The 15,798-nt window shown below is 36.2% G+C and overlaps 1 protein-coding gene across 2 annotated transcripts in view; it reads left to right on the top strand.

Annotated features, from left to right (window-relative positions):
• app (Palmitoyltransferase app) overlaps positions 1 to 15,798 on the top strand; it is a 368,197-nt gene that overhangs the window by 315,660 nt on the left and 36,739 nt on the right. For both annotated transcript variants that reach the window (XM_083112168.1, XM_083112160.1), the window contains exons 4-6: positions 3,095 to 3,232; positions 3,997 to 4,151; positions 5,870 to 5,987. In XM_083112168.1, coding sequence (XP_082968294.1) covers positions 3,095 to 3,232; positions 3,997 to 4,151; positions 5,870 to 5,987 — 411 coding nt within the window. The remainder of the gene's footprint in view (positions 1 to 3,094; positions 3,233 to 3,996; positions 4,152 to 5,869; positions 5,988 to 15,798) is intronic.

Here is a 15,798-nt window from a genome sequence, read left to right as displayed (position 1 = left end):
CGTATGCAGTTGATTTATTTTTTTCGCTGGTGTATTGTGTAAGGGTTTTTTGTTTTCGTATTTATAATGAGTGATATTGAAGAGCAGCACCTTACATAGGGGTTGGAACTGATGGTGGTGTACATGCCTGCCAAATGCACATTAGAAAGCGAAGTAAAATAATTATTGGATATATATTTACAAGTTTATCAGGAATCTTGCCTTTAACAAAGAAGCCAGAAAGAACATCAACTTTGCACAAGTACAAAAACTGATGGCGGACTCTTGTGGGTTTTCTTAGAAGTCTGTAATCTTAATTTGAAATTGAAGCTACATTTACAAAGATCAGCAGGTGTTATCTCTCTTTCGTCAGCATCAAAAGAGATAGATCGTGAGGATGCTTACTGTAGTTGAGGCACAGATATAATATTTTGTGCAGTTAAGGGAAATATTTTGTTCCCCGGTAACTAAATGAAGCTGGACACAAGTCGGGCAGCACTCATATGAACAAAAGATTGATGCACAGCAAAATTTGTTCACAAATAAACATAAAATAAGTTGAGATGTCACACTAAAGATGAGGTATGTGTTTTCAAAATTAATTTATTACAAACTTTCGTACTGAATATTTTTATGCAATCCAATAGAATGCAAATTAGACAGCAAATATATTTTACATTACATAACCAGAAATTTTTTGCGATTATTGGAACATTTTACTTCCTTACTTCAAATGGTTATACATTTTGTGTACTATTTTTTTCAACCTTCTTGTGCCACTGCTCATATCATTTTTTACAGTTTGAATTAAAAAAATAATTTTCTCGTGAATTTCATGGAAACATGTTTATATTTTTTTTCTGAATGGCCAAGAAAGTATTTGACAAGAGAACTGATCACAGATCTATTAACTGTTACATCATCCAGGAAGAGTAGAATCAAACTGTTGGTCAAATATTTTAGAACATAGTAATTTAGTTAATTTAATCATTTGTCCCACACTATGGCTGTGCGATCTAAGGCATCATGATTTGGGCTTTGGCTACGGGATGAGTGCAGGTTCGAGTCTTCTGGGGGGAACATAACAGCTTTTCTCCTGAGATTTCAGCCTGTGTATGAGACTGGTGAACACTCACCATCATGATTAAATTAGGGAACTACGAATGAGTAGCGTAACCCAGATATGAAAACGATGACTGGGGGTTTGTTGTGCTGACCACACGTAACTGGTTAGATGATCTCCCGGCTCAGAGTGGGATCAGGTGATACTGTGGCCGGCAGTCGGTAGATAGGCCTGAGCCCTTAATGCTCTGTTGCTCAACAGGTTATGTATATTTTAGTTTAATCATTTCAAAGCTGTGAGACCTTGATTTTCAATTCTTAGCTATGTTAATAGAAGAAAATAAATAGTTTTTGATTTAGTGAGCTATAACAATACAAATTGAATGTTCCAATAAATTACTACCAGGGAAAAATGTATTTCATTTTACAAAAATAAATATATATATATTTATAAACATAACCTGAAGAAAAAAACTGTTATATCCTGTGTTTTTTCTGGTTTTATCTGAAAAAAACTGAAAAAACCTACCCAGGTTGTTTTGTATCCAGGCAAAATGCCAACTCTGGTTTCCAGCCATCCACCCAATTGTACACGGTTTTTCGTGACAGTGCATGCTCTCTTTATACTACTACCAATTGCCTGTGAATCTTTGCTGTGGTTACACCCTTCCTCCACACAAACCACAACATCCAGAGCTGTCCTTGCTGGTTGCTCTCCATGCTGTCCATGCACGTACTGACAGCTGTTGGTGAAATGTGCTGTGGTTCCCTCTGTCCTTTGCTTGCTGATGCCTGGCGGCAGTCCTATGTTCTACCTATCAGCGACCGTTATGACAAACCAAATGGCAGACCGTGGATAATGGAACACCCCTCGTATCTACTTGTGCTGATGTGCCAGTTAATTGATGGGTTTTCAAGCCTCCGTGTACTGAAACTTATGCTTCAAAATAGTTCCTTGGTCAACTTTATATTTCCTGTAATGATTATACGCATAATATTAGTGGATGATGATTATAAGGAAAATATAAAACAGTAGAAAACTTATTTGTACAGTTGCTTATCTTCTGTGTCATCCAGCAACACTGTGACCTTTAGTCCCATGCTCTCTTAAGCATAAACAACCATTAACCCTTTTACACCAGGCTGTTTTGTACAGTACTAGTGTAAATACCAAGGCTGTTGCCAGCACGAAATTTGAAATTCCTTACTACTCTAAGTAATTTAATTTTTCTGAAAGTAATGGTAGTCCCACACCGTGACCCAACAGTCTAAGGCACAAGGTTTTTTAGGCTCCGACTACCAGATGCATGCAGGTCCAAGCCTCGTGGGTGGGAAATGTGTGACACCTTTTCCTGAGATTTCGACCTGTGTATGGGACCGGTGGCCACCAACTATCGTGAGGAAATTGGGGAGCTAAGAATGAGTAGCATAACCCAATCATAGAAAATCTACTTCAACAACTGGGGCTTCGTTGTGCTGACCACACTTTACGTCATAACTGGTTGGATAATCTCCCACGAGGGAGTGAAGCCAGCAGTCTGTAGGTAGACAAAGAGCGGGTACACCACAGATTATTATTGAAAGTAATGATAAGTCATGAGTGATACCTCATTTTGTTCAGTATAGGTCTGGCTACAATGTCATGCTAATAACAGATACGTATGTGTAAGTAATTAGAAGAAGCCACACTATGGTGCCTAATTCTTGTCTGTATAATTTTCCATCCATCTTGTATCAGGGGCATCCTCGATGGCATAGTGGTAATGTCATCATCTTGTAATCAAGGGGCCCAGGTTTGATACCTGGTGGATGCAGATTGATCAGTGGTTATGATCCCACTTTAAACTGTAGGTCCAGTCCCGATTAGCCTATCTGTGCATAAAGTGGACTTAAGACATCGTTTTGGCAAAATAAAGTTACAATGTAGATTGTGTGAATAAATTTTTAGGTGTTATTTGTTTAATAAATATTAGTGTTTCAAATATTATATTACATAAGATAAGATGGGAATGTAGAGATATATAAAGACTTAATGTTTTTCATTCTCTTCCAGAACGATTTGATCATCATTGCCCGTGGGTAGGCAATTGTGTTGGAAAACGGAATTATCGATATTTCTACATGTTTATAGTTTCACTAGCCTTTCTTTGTGTGTTTATTTTTGCCTGTGCTATAACACATCTCATTTTACGTAAGTATCATTTGAATTATATTTTTCATCATGATATGAATTAGTGTGTGAAGTAGTAATAGCTAAGAAATAATATTTATTAAACTATAAAATTATTTCTTTTAAGTGAAAAGAAATGTTGCTGGAGTTTTTAATTAGCAGCATCAAAGTAAATGTGCATAAAATTGATACTTCAATATTTTTAATAAATTGTGGCACAAAAGATGCAAATTGGCATTTCATAATTTTAGGTTGATCTGTAGGATTTGTTGTACAAACACATTCTATTCATTAAATGTGTAGTGGTTTTGTAGAGGGCTAACTAAATCTAAATTGAAGCTGAAATCCAAGTGAGAATATTTGAATAAGCATAAATTTCATGCATAACTGGTGACACATACACTTTACTTGGTATTTAAGTTGGGGCTGTCAAGCTTGAGCTCACTGAAGTGTTCTATAATTGTATATGAAAGTTATGGTTATTTTCACCTGTTAACTTAAAATTTCTCATTTTGTATACTACCTTTGAATATTGTGATTTTCTTGAGATCCAACTGCCATAGATGGAGCAGCCTTGGGATACGCCCAATTTACACTAACAAAAGCCCTTAACCTCCCTCTCCCAGCAATGAAATTATAAATGCACCACTGACTTGTCGCAATTATATTTCAAAAATGTATTCACTACAGGTAACATAAACAATTTGAACTTAATAAATGTTTTGAAAAGCAATTAAAGATTTCCGCAATTAAAGATGTGGAAATCATATGTCTTTATTTTTCAGTTACGAGAGATGACAGTCTATTTCTGGACGCTGTTAAGGAGTCCCCAGGAAGCGTTATTGTGGGGGTAATATGTTTCTTTAGTGTATGGAGTATTTTGGGTCTAGCAGGATTTCACACCTACCTCACAACGTCTAACCAAACCACTAATGAAGATGTAAGTATTTGTCATCCTCAACAAAACTGTTGAAAATTGATTTTTTTTTTCAATTGAGTCGTCATAATTGCCTGCTTTCAGAGCAGTGAATTTAGAAATAATAATCTTTCTTCTGTGAGCTAAAAGATCAAATTTAAGAAAAGAAATACTTAAACAGTGCTCAACCTTTGCCCTGTGCCAGCCAATTCATTCTCAAAAACTGCCCTACATTTATGAAACCACTATGATATTCTAAATTATGAGAAATTGCACTTGTTCGAATTCCTTCTAGATCATTCAAGTGAATCTTCATGTGGTTTCTTTGGCTGTTGTCTATATATCAATTATGGTTTCATGTCACTATAAACCTAGAACAGATATCCAGACAAGAACCAAAGCAAATCTCATAAAGAATAATTTGAATGCTCTAGAAGGAATTTGAATATCAGAATTTAGAATTTTGTAATGTTTTTTTAAATAGAGAGGAATTATCAAAGGCTTAACAAAATTTAAAAATCATGCCACAGAAGGAACAGTTTTTGTGTAAAATCATTATTCACAAAATTACTATTGTTGTAATAGACACATATTTTTGCAAAGAAGTCACCTAATTTTTCAAACATTTTAAAGGTATCGTAATATATATTAAATTTGTTTAAAAAAGTCACTTCCCCCAAAACAATTCTAAGTATACCTACTTTAAGTAACCGTATGTGAACAGTATACAAGGTGCATCCAATAAATAACCGGAAAAATTGTATAAAAATCTAAAATACGACCGTGATTGTTATGTGTTCCTTGTTTTGTGAAGGCATCTGTAAGCTATTCGGTACGCCTGCTTCATGCACAGGATGCTGGGAAACAGTTACACAAGTTGGCAGGACCCTTACAGGAATGCTCCAAGCTGGAGCAGCGAAGTTTCGTGGGATTTTTGTTGAGTGAAGGTGTGAAACCGATAGAAATTCATCGCCACATGACATTTCAGTAGGGTGACAACTGTAGGAGTCGATCACAAGTGTACGAGTGGGCTGAGAAGTTCAAACAGGGCGTAACCAGTGTTGAAGATTCTCTGCATCCAGGTTGCTCTGTCACTGCAGTCACGGAAAGCAACATTGCTCAAGTGGAGGACTTGATGCGGGAGATGATTTGCCTCTCTTTCCCTGCCGTTAATTCATACATACACATATGACCCAAAGGTCATAATGTAAACAGTACCACCTACTCCAACCTTTTGCGCGAAAAACTGAAACCAGCCATTCTGCAGAGACGACGTGGTGTGCTTTCTTTTCATGACAGTGTAAGACCACAAACTGCCAGTGTCACATTGTCTACCATCGAGGACCTAAAGTTTGACTACCCCACCCTCCATATTCACACAATCTCACAGCTTCTGATTTCCACACCTTCGGCCCACTGAAAGGTAGACTATGTAGATCGAGGCTCCAGAATGATGATGAAGTCCAGTCAGTGGAGCATGAGTGGTTACGCATGTGTCCAAAAGATTTTTTTCCCCTGTGGAATTAGTGCCCTTGTCAAGCGCTGGTGTAGGTGCATTGAACTAGGGGGTGACTATGTTGAAACATAGTACTATAGTTTATTTTGGTGCTTGTAATAAATATTTGTTACAACATATTTCCAGTTATATATTGAATGAGCCTTGTATGTACATTTTATGTTACCTTTATGCAATAGTACTGGTTATGTAGACATCAGTTTTATATTTTGAACTTTCCTTGCAGATTAAAGGATCCTTTAGTGGTAAAAGGGGCCAAGAGAACTTCAATCCCTATAGCCAAGGAAATATTTGTTCAAATTGCTTTTATGTATTATGTGGTCCAACGCCCCCTAGTCTTATAGGTGAGATATGTTCACATTTACATATGATGTCACATTGTACTTTAATGTAAACTTGGAACAAATCAATAGTTTAAGCTGCTTAGTCTGTGTTTTAAAATTCTGTATTTTAATGAGTTGGAAGTATAGTTTAATTTTGTTATTGGGATGATGGGTATAATATGCCAGCACTTTTATTTTGAAATTAGATAAGGTATTTGTGTACATTTTTTATAAAAATGCATCAGCATCTGGAAAAATTGATACAGATGAAAACCATTAGGAAGCTGATTTTTTGCCAATACCAATATAAAATGTACCAGTACAAAAATAGATATTATACTGATGTGACATTAAATTGCAAAGGTTCCCTGAAAAATATACATCGTTCATTGACCTTTAGTGGACCGAGCCACTCATATCTGCTACCTCTCTTGCTTTCCAGGCACATACTTTTCAAATTTGACACGATGTGCATAAGAAAACTTCTAGCAGAAGAACTAATTATCATAGAGAACTGAAGTTGATTTTATGTTTGTGCTGAATGTATGTCCTCTCAATGGAAGAGTGTGTTATCCATACTTCATCCCTAGGGCCTCCCCGATGGCGCAGTGGTGGCATTGTCACCTTGTATTCAAGAGGTCCTGGGGTTCAATACCCGGTGGAGGCACATAAGTAGTGGTTCGGATCTCACTTTAAACTGTAGGTCCAGTCCAGATTAGCCTTACTGTGCATAAAGTGGACTTAAAACACAAATTCAACCAACCAACTATACTTCATCCCAATAATGAAAGTTATATAAAGAATAAGAAAAAAATAAGAATTATTCGGCAGCTCACTACAGCCATTGCATGAAACCAAAGTGTATGAAAGAATATAATATATAGAACTGCAATGTTCCTATAGCCATGCGGAGTCCGTCACTTTTTGTGAAAAATAAATAAATAAAATTTTACATGCACTGTATCAATCTTAGTGGTGAATTAAGTTGTAGCATCACCACTATTGATGCAAGTCACTCGATTTTTCTAAGTAATCACCATGAAGGACAACTCTTTGATGACATGTCACTCATGGCCTCACATTGCATAAGAAAAACAGACTGCAAAAAAAAAGGAGGAGGAGGAATTGAAAATTTCAAGAAATTTGGCATCTGCTGTCAGGCCCCTACTTGCTACCAAGCAAAAGTGAAAGTCTCATCTCATAAAACACATAACAATAATCCACTAAAGTTTCACCAACCAACGGACCTTGACCTTATTTACACTGATCTGGAAAAATAGTTCCTCGACCGTATTTAAATTCATGCTCAAAAAATGTTCCTGGACCATATTTAAATTCATCCAGAAGAAAATTTCCTGGATTGTATTTAAATTGATCCAGATAAAAGGTTCCTGGACTGTATTCAAATTGATCCAAAAAGGTTCCTGGATCAAATTGAAATAATTTACAAAAAATAGGTTACTGTATTTATGCGTGTATAATGCGCACCCTGGATTTTGTTGGGGGAAAGTGAGAAATAATTATATCTCATATATAATGCGCAGTATAATCTAGTTTCAAGAAATGGCTTTCTTAGTTGTAGGTCATAATGCTGTTGCTATACCGATCAAGAGTGAATGACATCATACCTATTGAATGAGTCACCTGTTGGTTTGTGGACCAAGAGAAGAATATCCTCTTGTGTAAAGAATAAGTCACCATCCCATGCCACCTCCCCCCCCTCCGTCCACTGTGTTTAGCATCCCAAAGCTTGCACTCATTAACCACCTTATTTATTCTGTAATAGTAGAAAGTGAGATCAAAATTACGTTATGGATTTGCAGTGCTCAGGAAGTTACTTTGTATTATTTCTAGCCCAAAAAATACCACTGATATGCATCCCATGTTATGGGAGGTCGATGCTCGAATTCTGCCAGAATGCCACTGCTTTTCTTGGGTGTCACAGAACATTACATTACAAAGTGAAAAATCGTGGGAATCGCCTTCACACTTTTATACATGATTTTACTCATTCCTTCTTTACTTTTCCTAAAAAAAAATATCGACTTTTCCCATGACTAACGTAACATTTATATGAAGCACATTCAGGACCGTCAAACTAGCAGTTATCAGCACAGATTTCTTCCATTAAGGCATTTACACACTCCATATATATAATATTATTTGGCTAGTAATACATTTTAATTATTTTCTTTTTCCTATCATTTCTTTCATCCAAACTATCGGGTGTCCGAGATGTCTTTGTATGAAAACAAAAATTAACTGTATCTGCTATATGTAACAGAGACATGAAAAAATGGTACCAAAATGTTCGGAAACTATTCAAGTTTTAATGGCAATAGGAAAGAAATCAATAAATGTTCACGTGAGCACCCTTGGTAGCATGGAGTACATCTAGTCGAAATTCAACTTCTCGCCATGCATTAGTCAACATCACAGGATGGATTGATGTGATGACTTGGGTTGTCCGTTGTTGCAGAGTTGCAAGATCGGATACGGGAGTTCTATAGACATTGTCTTTCACATAACCCCATAGAAAAAAATCTCTTGCAGGCCACGCTGTCGATCCATGTCGACCAATCCATTTTCCAGGAAATGTCTGATAAGGTAGGAACGAACCTCCAGACTCCAATGTGGCGGTGCACCGTCTTGTTGAAAGATAACATCTGGATGGTATTCTAGCAATTGCAACATGTTGAGATATACTCCAGATGTTATGTGTCCTCAAAGAAAAAGAATGGTCCGATTATTCTGTCATGCAGCAGCGCACACCAAACATTCACCTTCAGGCTACCAATGGTCGCCTCCCTCACCTCATGAGGGGCTCTTTACCCCAGATACGCACATTGTGTCTATTCACTAAACCACTGACATGAAAGGCTGCCTCATCTGAAAAAGCAACATGTTCCAGATAGTCATTATCAGCATCAATGCATGATAACATTTTCACCCCAAAGTTATACCGACATTTGCAGTCATTGGGCAACAAAGGCTGCAGGATTTGCACTTTGTATGCACGAAACGGTAAATGTTTGTGTAACACATCATGAACAGAACTTTTTGGCATCTGTAATTCACGTGAGGCCGTACGCACGGATTTCTTCGGACTGCACACAAAAGCCACTCTGACATCTTCCACCCTTTCATCTGAGGTTGATGGTCGGCCACTTCTCGGTGCATCAGCAACAGATCCTGTGGTCTTGAATTTGTCATACCACAACTTAATGGTCCTAGCATCGAGTGGCACCTTTCCGTACGATGTTTGAAACTGTCTCTGCACTGATTTTTGTGACCTGCTCTTGTGAAACCACAGGATACGCTCAGGTTTTTCCTGATTTGTGTACATTTCCGGTTTGTTGGACACTGGCACTGCTACACTACTGCAATGTTACAGAAACGTCAAACAAAGAAAACTTGAATAGTTTCCGAACATTATGGTATCATTTTTTCATTTCTATGTTGCATATAGTGGATGTAGTTAATTTTTGTTTTCATACAAAGACTTCTCGGACACCCTGTATCATAAAAATCAGAATGTTCGTTCATTTTGTGATTTGCTTATTTCAACTGCATTTCACATTAATGTCGCTATCTTGAATGGAATACTGTTGCCATATTCAGAAACTGCAGTATTTAAGCTTTACAATAATAAATAACATGATAGAGTTCCATAAACATGAAAAATCAATGCAAGTATCATAAAATTATGTAATGAGTCTGCACAGTTTCATATTGGCTGTCTGAATTATTCCATGCATAATACGCACCCCAGTTTTTGGAGGCAAAAATATTGGAAAAAGTGTGCATTATACATGAGTAGGGCTAGGATTTTGATGCAAATGCATCTTTCTTTTGGTAAGGCAGAAACGTTGCATAAGTAGATAGGAATGTGTCTCTCTCTCTCGCTCTCGCTCGCTCGCTGTGGATTGAAAAACAGGGTTCGACAATTATGCGATGAAATACGGTAATATATAACAAAAAAGCTTTATTAGAAGATGGCAATAATAATAATAACCCGTGGCGCAACAGTCCGTGAGGGCCAGGTCCTACCTACCAGCCTCACTTCCACCTGCTGAGGTGGGAATTATGGGGTGACGTGTGGTCAGCAAGACAAGTCTAGGCATGGATGTTTCTGAGTGTCCATTCATCAATTTCATTATATCATCATTCTTCCTTATCTTCGCAAATTAGCCAAAAGTGGCACAAAAAGCGAAGTGAAATAAAAGCAAATCAATCAATCAATTGTTAGGGGAGAACCATATATCACACAATACAGGTGAAATTGTTGTTGGTTGACGTGAATTTTTAATATGCCTAAACTCTTAAAATACTCTAATATCAGGTTTTCTGTTGAAATTATTATTTCAATTTTGAGGGCCTCCATGACTGAGTGCTTTGCATATTTGCTTTATTTTAATTCGCTTCTGATGCCACTTTTGGTTAAACGCGACGATGAGGATGGTCGATGAAGTGATGAAATTAATGAAGCGACACTCACAATGAACACCGAATGAACACAATGCCAAGGCCGGTCATTAAGAAAGCTGTGCTAACTTGTAAAACTAAAAATTATACTTTTTTCTATGGTGGTACTGAAAATCATAATTTTGGAACAGGCTTTTTCATAAATAATAGAATTATCTCAGCTCTTAAAACAGTAGAATTTATTAATGATAGGATATCATATGCAGTTTTACAGGGTAGGTGGTGTAAAATTATTTTAATAAACATACATGCACCAACGGAAGATAAAAATGATAATACTAAAGATGATTTTTATACAGAGTTAGAACTGGTCTTTGATAAATTTTCTCAGTATGATATAAAAATTCTGTTAGGTGACTGTAATGCACAGATTGGCAAAGAAGAGACATTTAAACCCACAATTGGTAAAGAAAGTCTTCATGAATTAAGTAATGATAATGGTATAAGATTGATTACTTTTGCAACCTCAAAGAATTTAATTGTGAAAAGTACCACTTTTAAACATAAAGATATCCATAAATATACCTGGTCTTCTCCAGATGGTAAAACTCATAATCAGATAGATCATATTCTCATTGATAAGAGAAGGCATACTAGTATAATTGACGTTCGTACACATAGAGGTGCTGACTGTGCCAGTGACCATTATTTAGTAATTGCTAAATTAAGAGAAAGACTCTCAGTGATAAACCATAAGCAACAAAATCTAAAAGTTCTAAAATTTGATACAGGAAAGTTTACTGATGAAAGAATTAAGAAAGATTACCAAATTAAACTGTCAAATAGATTTGATGTTTTGCAGGATTTAAATGATGATGAAAATATAAATGAAACAGACGTAAATAAGAATTGGGAGCACATACGTAATGCAATAGAATCAGCAGCTAAAGAAAGTATAGGATACCATAAACCGAGAAAAAGTAAGCCATGGTTTGATAATGAATGTCATAATCTAATAGAAATAAGAAATCAGGCTAGACTTAGGTGGTTAAATAACTCTGATGATACAAATCTAAACAATTATAATAGAATAAAGCGAGAAGTTAACCGCACGTTTAGAAGTAAAAAAAGAGATTACTTGAAAAGCAAAATTAACGAAATTGAAACAAACAGCAAAAATAAAAATATCAGAGATTTATATAAAGGTGTAAATGAGTTTAGAAAGGGGTGGCAACCTAAAGTAAACTTGATAAAAGATAAAGACGGTGATTTTCTAGCTGACCCAAGCGATATTCTAAATAGATGGAAGAACTACTTTAATGACCTTTTAAATGTCCATGTAGGAGATAAATCAGAAGTGAATGAAGTACACACAGCAGAACCTTTAGTTCCAGAACCTAACTTGGCTGAAGTTAAATATGCTATTAAAAGGCTAAAGAATAACAAAGCACCTGGCATTGATTTAATACCAGCTGAGTTAATTAAATATGGTGGAAATTCATTAATATGTCAAATTCATAAATTAATTTGTTTAATATGGAATAAAGAAGAAATCCCTCAACAGTGGAAAGAATCCATAATTGTTCCTGTGTTTAAAAAAGGTGATAAAATGAACTGCAATAATTACCGTGGAATTTCTCTACTCTCAACAACATATAAAATATTATCTAACATTATTTTAACAAGACTAACCCCATATGCTAATGAAATTATAGGTGATTATCAATGTGGATTTAAACGCAACAGATCAACTACAGATCAAATTTTTCACATCAGACAGACACTTGAAAAAAAGTGGGAATATAATCAAAATGTCCATCAGCTATTCATTGATTTCAAAAAAGCATATGATTCAGTCAAAAGAGATAAATTATATAATATATTAGTAGAGTTTGGAATACCTAAGAAGCTTGTTAGTATGATAAAAATATGCACCAGTGAAACAAAGTAAAATTCGTGTGGGTATTAATGTGTCTGACAAATTTACAATTCATGATGGGTTAAAACAAGGAGATGCATTATCTCCATTGCTCTTTAATTTTGCCTTAGAATATGCTGTTAGGAAGGTAAACGAAACTAAAGGAGGACTAAAATTAAATGGTGTGACTCAGTTGTTAGCATATGCAGATGATGTAGACTTACTGGGGGATGATGTGAATACAATTAAGAATAATGCTAAAATATTTTTCAAAACTGCTAAAGAGATAGGTTTGGAAGTTAACAAAGAGAAAACTAAATATATGCTTACAGGCCGAAACCAAGTGTTAGGTAATAATCAAAATCTAATTATTGATAACAACTCGTTTGAAACAGTTTCCAAATTCAAATACTTAGGAGTAATATTAACAAATGAAAATTATATTAAAGAGGAAATAAAAAGTAGGCTTAATTCAGGAAATGCATGTTACTTCTCTCTTCATAAACTTTTGTCTTCTCGTTTAATATCTAAGAAACTAAAAGTTAAAATATACAAAACCATAATTTTGCCTGTAGTATTATATGGGTGTGAAACTTGGTCCCTTACATTGAAGGAGGAACATAAATTGAGAGTATTTGAAAATAGGATCCTTAGGAAAATCTTTGTACCTAAAAGGGATGAGGAGACAGGTGAGTTGAGAAGGTTACATAATTTAGAACTACATAATTTGTATTCATGTCCAGACATTATTAGAATAATGAAATCAAGAAGACTTAGGTGGGCAGGCCATGTGGCACGAATGGGAGAGGAAAGAGGAGTTTACAGGATTCTTGTTGGGAAACCTGATGGTAAGAGACCAGTAGGAAGGCCAATATGAAGATGGAGGGACAACGTCGAGATGGACCTAAGGGAAATCGGTAGGGATGGAAAAGAGTATATAGATGTTGCTCAAGATAGGGACAGATGGAAGGCCTGTGTTGCTGCAGCCATGAACCTTCGGGTTTAAGAAGGCTAGAGAGTTAGTTAGTTAGTGCTAACCACTCTACCACGGAGGCCGGAATCCTTTTAAATTTTAATGTATAGGAAAAATCGTTCTTTGACATCGAACTAAGAACAGTTAATATGCGTCACCTCGGAGTTATTATATTTTAAATTTCGAACAATCAATTGAGATTTATTCTTAACCATTCTTTTGCCTACATCAAAACTTCCACACAATAAGATCAATTACATTAAGGACAACAGCGTTAGAGTCTATGCTTTAAGGAATGATTAAGCACACGATGATGACGGAAAATAATTCACATGATTATAGTGATGCATTACATCAGTGAAACATTAATTTTCGGTCATGGTGATAAATTGAAAAAACGCAGGGACACAATAACTGATTTATTTATTTATTTTATTTCACTTTTCTTCCACTTTTGGGTAATGAAAGGTGTGTTACGATGAAAGTTGTGAAAGGACAACTACAAACGTAGATGGATAGGACACAGTTCAAACCCCCACAGACCATTATACTGACCTTATGTCTAGACGCCAGATCCTCGTTAGTGTGCAACATGCACTCCATTGTCACAATGACGTAAGCATTTGTAGCATTGATTTGTATATTTTGTTTTTATTATTATTATTATTATTTTCGAAAAACGCGAGTTAAACAATTGCGCATTATGTGATATGCTCATTACTTCTCAGGAACACTCGTGGCCTTCAGCCAGTTTTATCCTTAAACAAAATTGTGGGTTAGGATGTTAACAGACACTTCCAAGACAATATACAAAGAATACTGTCACATACACGAAATGTAAAACATTTTTATTTTCTCGTTTCTACTACATCCCTGGGGAGTAAAGACGGCTGGAGCGTGATGCTGATCGTTGACCTCCAAAATGGCCGAACTCGAGAATATGTGGCGCCCTACTGCCACATCCCCTAAATGTGCCTTCATGGCACGGTTCTATACGGACGACGAACTTTACCTTACCTTTACTACTACTAATTACTCATGCCATGAATTTTTGTATTTTTGATCCTTCATTATGTCTCCATTGCTAACCTGGTTCATACCCAGTCACAACAGCAATTAGTCAATTCAATAAAATACGTCAAACTTAAAATGAAACAGGTTTCAGCGCGCGCGCACACCCACGCATACACACACAAACACAAGGAGAGAGAGGGGGGGAGAGGCGTGGGGATAGGAACACAAAATCCTTCCACAAACTGCCAAGACTCCAACAGAAAGCTTGCTGGAAACAAGTTTGCGTGCTGGCCTTGTCTGCTACTGCCCTCCCCCACTTTCTTATCTATACAGGAGCAATGAAGAGTTTCCAACTCGCTTCTGAGTTGGTAGGAAAAGGGAAGTTCATTTCATTTGATCCCGTGTGTACATCAAGGTAACATGGCATATTGAAGTGCCAAGGCAACATACCATAAATAAGCACATTAATAATGATAATGTCACGGAATCATCTTTGGGTCAACCATAGTATGATGACATGTTGTGACAGCAACATACATCTGTGAGATGCATCAAAAAGAAACAAATGTCTGTTATTCGGAAACAAGTACATGATGCAATGAACACAATGCAAAAAATAACTTTTAACTTCAGATATATTGAGTTCTAAAATAATATCTTGAAAGATATAATGTCAGGTAATCTGAATTTGTCCAACGTCACTAATGCACATACAAAACACGTAAAGTGTTTGAAATTAAATATAATTCAAATAAAAGATGAGTGATAAATATTTGTCATCACCTGATATGCATGATAACCAATGATATCCATTATATAGAGTCGACCTCTGTGGTGGAGTAGTTAACACAGCGTGCTACAAAGCCAGTGTCCCAGGTTCAAATCCCAGCCTGGCCATTGATGTTTTTCGTGTGTTCCTTCATCAGTTTCATCATACCATCTAACTAACTCCCTAGCCTTCTTAAACCCGAAGGTTCATGGCTGCAGCAACACAGGCCTTCCATCTTTCGATTTCCCTTAGGTCCATCTCAACGTTGTCCCTCCATCTTCGCCTTGGCCTTCCTACAGGTCTCTTACCATCAGGTTTCCCAACAAGAATCCTGTGAACTCCTCTTTCCTCTCCCATTTGTGCCACATGGCCTGCCCACCTAACTCTTCTTGATTTAATTATTCTAATAATATCTGGACATGAATACAAATTATGTAGTTCTGAATTATGTAACCTTCTCCACTCGCCTGTCTCCTCAACCCTTTCAGGTCCAAAGATTTTCCTAAGGATCTTATTTTCAAATACTCTCAATTTATGTTCCTCTTTCAATGTAAGGGACCAAGTTTCACATCCATATAATACTACAGGCAAAATTACTGTTTTGTATATTTTAACTTTTAGTTTCTTAGATATTAAACGAGAAGACAAAAGTTTCTGAAGAGAGAAGTAACATGCATTTCCTGAATTAAGCCTACTTTTTATTTCCTCTTTAATATAATTTTCATTTGTTAAT

This window comes from Lepisma saccharinum, chromosome 1 (genome assembly GCF_977018435.1).
Source record: "Lepisma saccharinum chromosome 1, izLepSacc3.1, whole genome shotgun sequence".
Classification (NCBI taxonomy): domain Eukaryota; kingdom Metazoa; phylum Arthropoda; class Insecta; order Zygentoma; family Lepismatidae; genus Lepisma; species Lepisma saccharinum.
The sequence above is the reverse complement of the archived record's forward strand: the minus strand, read 5'-3'. Positions and strand labels throughout refer to the sequence as shown.